General features: G+C 50.8%; 1 protein-coding gene across 1 annotated transcript; it reads left to right on the forward strand.

Moving 5' to 3' along the window:
- Positions 1 to 83: 83 nt before the first annotated feature.
- Positions 84 to 842, forward strand: Pmar_PMAR015423 (hypothetical protein; the record flags this gene model as incomplete). Its single annotated transcript, XM_002777330.1, has 2 exons — positions 84 to 209; positions 263 to 842. Coding segments are annotated over 2 exons (706 nt in total), but the record flags the coding sequence as incomplete, so codon positions are not given.
- Positions 843 to 924: the final 82 nt, after the last annotated feature.

Raw genomic sequence — 924 nt, forward strand, 5'->3', positions numbered from 1 at the left:
TACATGCGAGTTCTCTGTAAGATCCGTGTTTGTGTTCACCAGGGCGCGGCACCTTTTTTCCGTAGTGGCTTTACTGTCTTCCTATGCTTGATCAACTGCCATCAATACCTATCTGGAATCTTCTTACGGCCGTGTACACGGGTGTATTGGCTTGTCTCTGTTCCTGGGCTGTTTTCGTCATGCCTGGAGGCCGTGGGGCTAATATCACAGTAATATTACCTGAGAAGCTCCGAAGTTGTGGTATGAATTGATTTTCTGTTAGGTTCTCGCACCTGTATGGGCTCTGGTTACGGCTTTCCTAGATGTGGGTGCCAACTACGACCAGTCATTACGTTCCCTTGTGAGTGCAGCTATAGGGCTGTCGTTCACAGAGCTGGTTGCCCTTCTGGTCACAGTGTGCTCTACTACAGGCTACAATGCCTGGATTGGTGTTATAATTAGTTTCCCACTAACGTTCCTGCTGGCCATAGGCGACCCTGCTAGCGGTAGTAAACTGTGCAAGTTGTTTAGATCGGATGTGGCGATGGAGTGCATGTACATCCCCTTGGCATTCCCCAACGGTCAACCCTTCTATCACGGTCTGCTCACCTCGGGGGCGTTCGCGGTGGGCTCTGCTGAGACCATCATTGCAACAACTGTTTTGAATGCGTTCAACCTATTGCCTAGGTCCACCGTGCCGGCCATACCAGCGTTCGCGAGAGCTGCTGCTGACTATTTCGAGACGTTGGCTACTTATGTCAACAGTGGGACGGATCATCTCAACTTCATCGATCGCCGGAGGGCTCATTTTGATATGGCTTGGCGTCGTGCGGCTAAGTCGGCCCCTAACCCGAAAATTCGGAGTATAATTTACCAAATGTCTTCAGAGTTGATAGCACTAAGACAGACCCTGAGAGATGGCTCATACAGCCCGAGCATACTCCG

This window comes from Perkinsus marinus (assembly GCF_000006405.1).
Source record: "Perkinsus marinus ATCC 50983 genomic scaffold scf_1104296952018, whole genome shotgun sequence".
NCBI classification, from domain to species: domain Eukaryota; phylum Perkinsozoa; order Perkinsida; family Perkinsidae; genus Perkinsus; species Perkinsus marinus.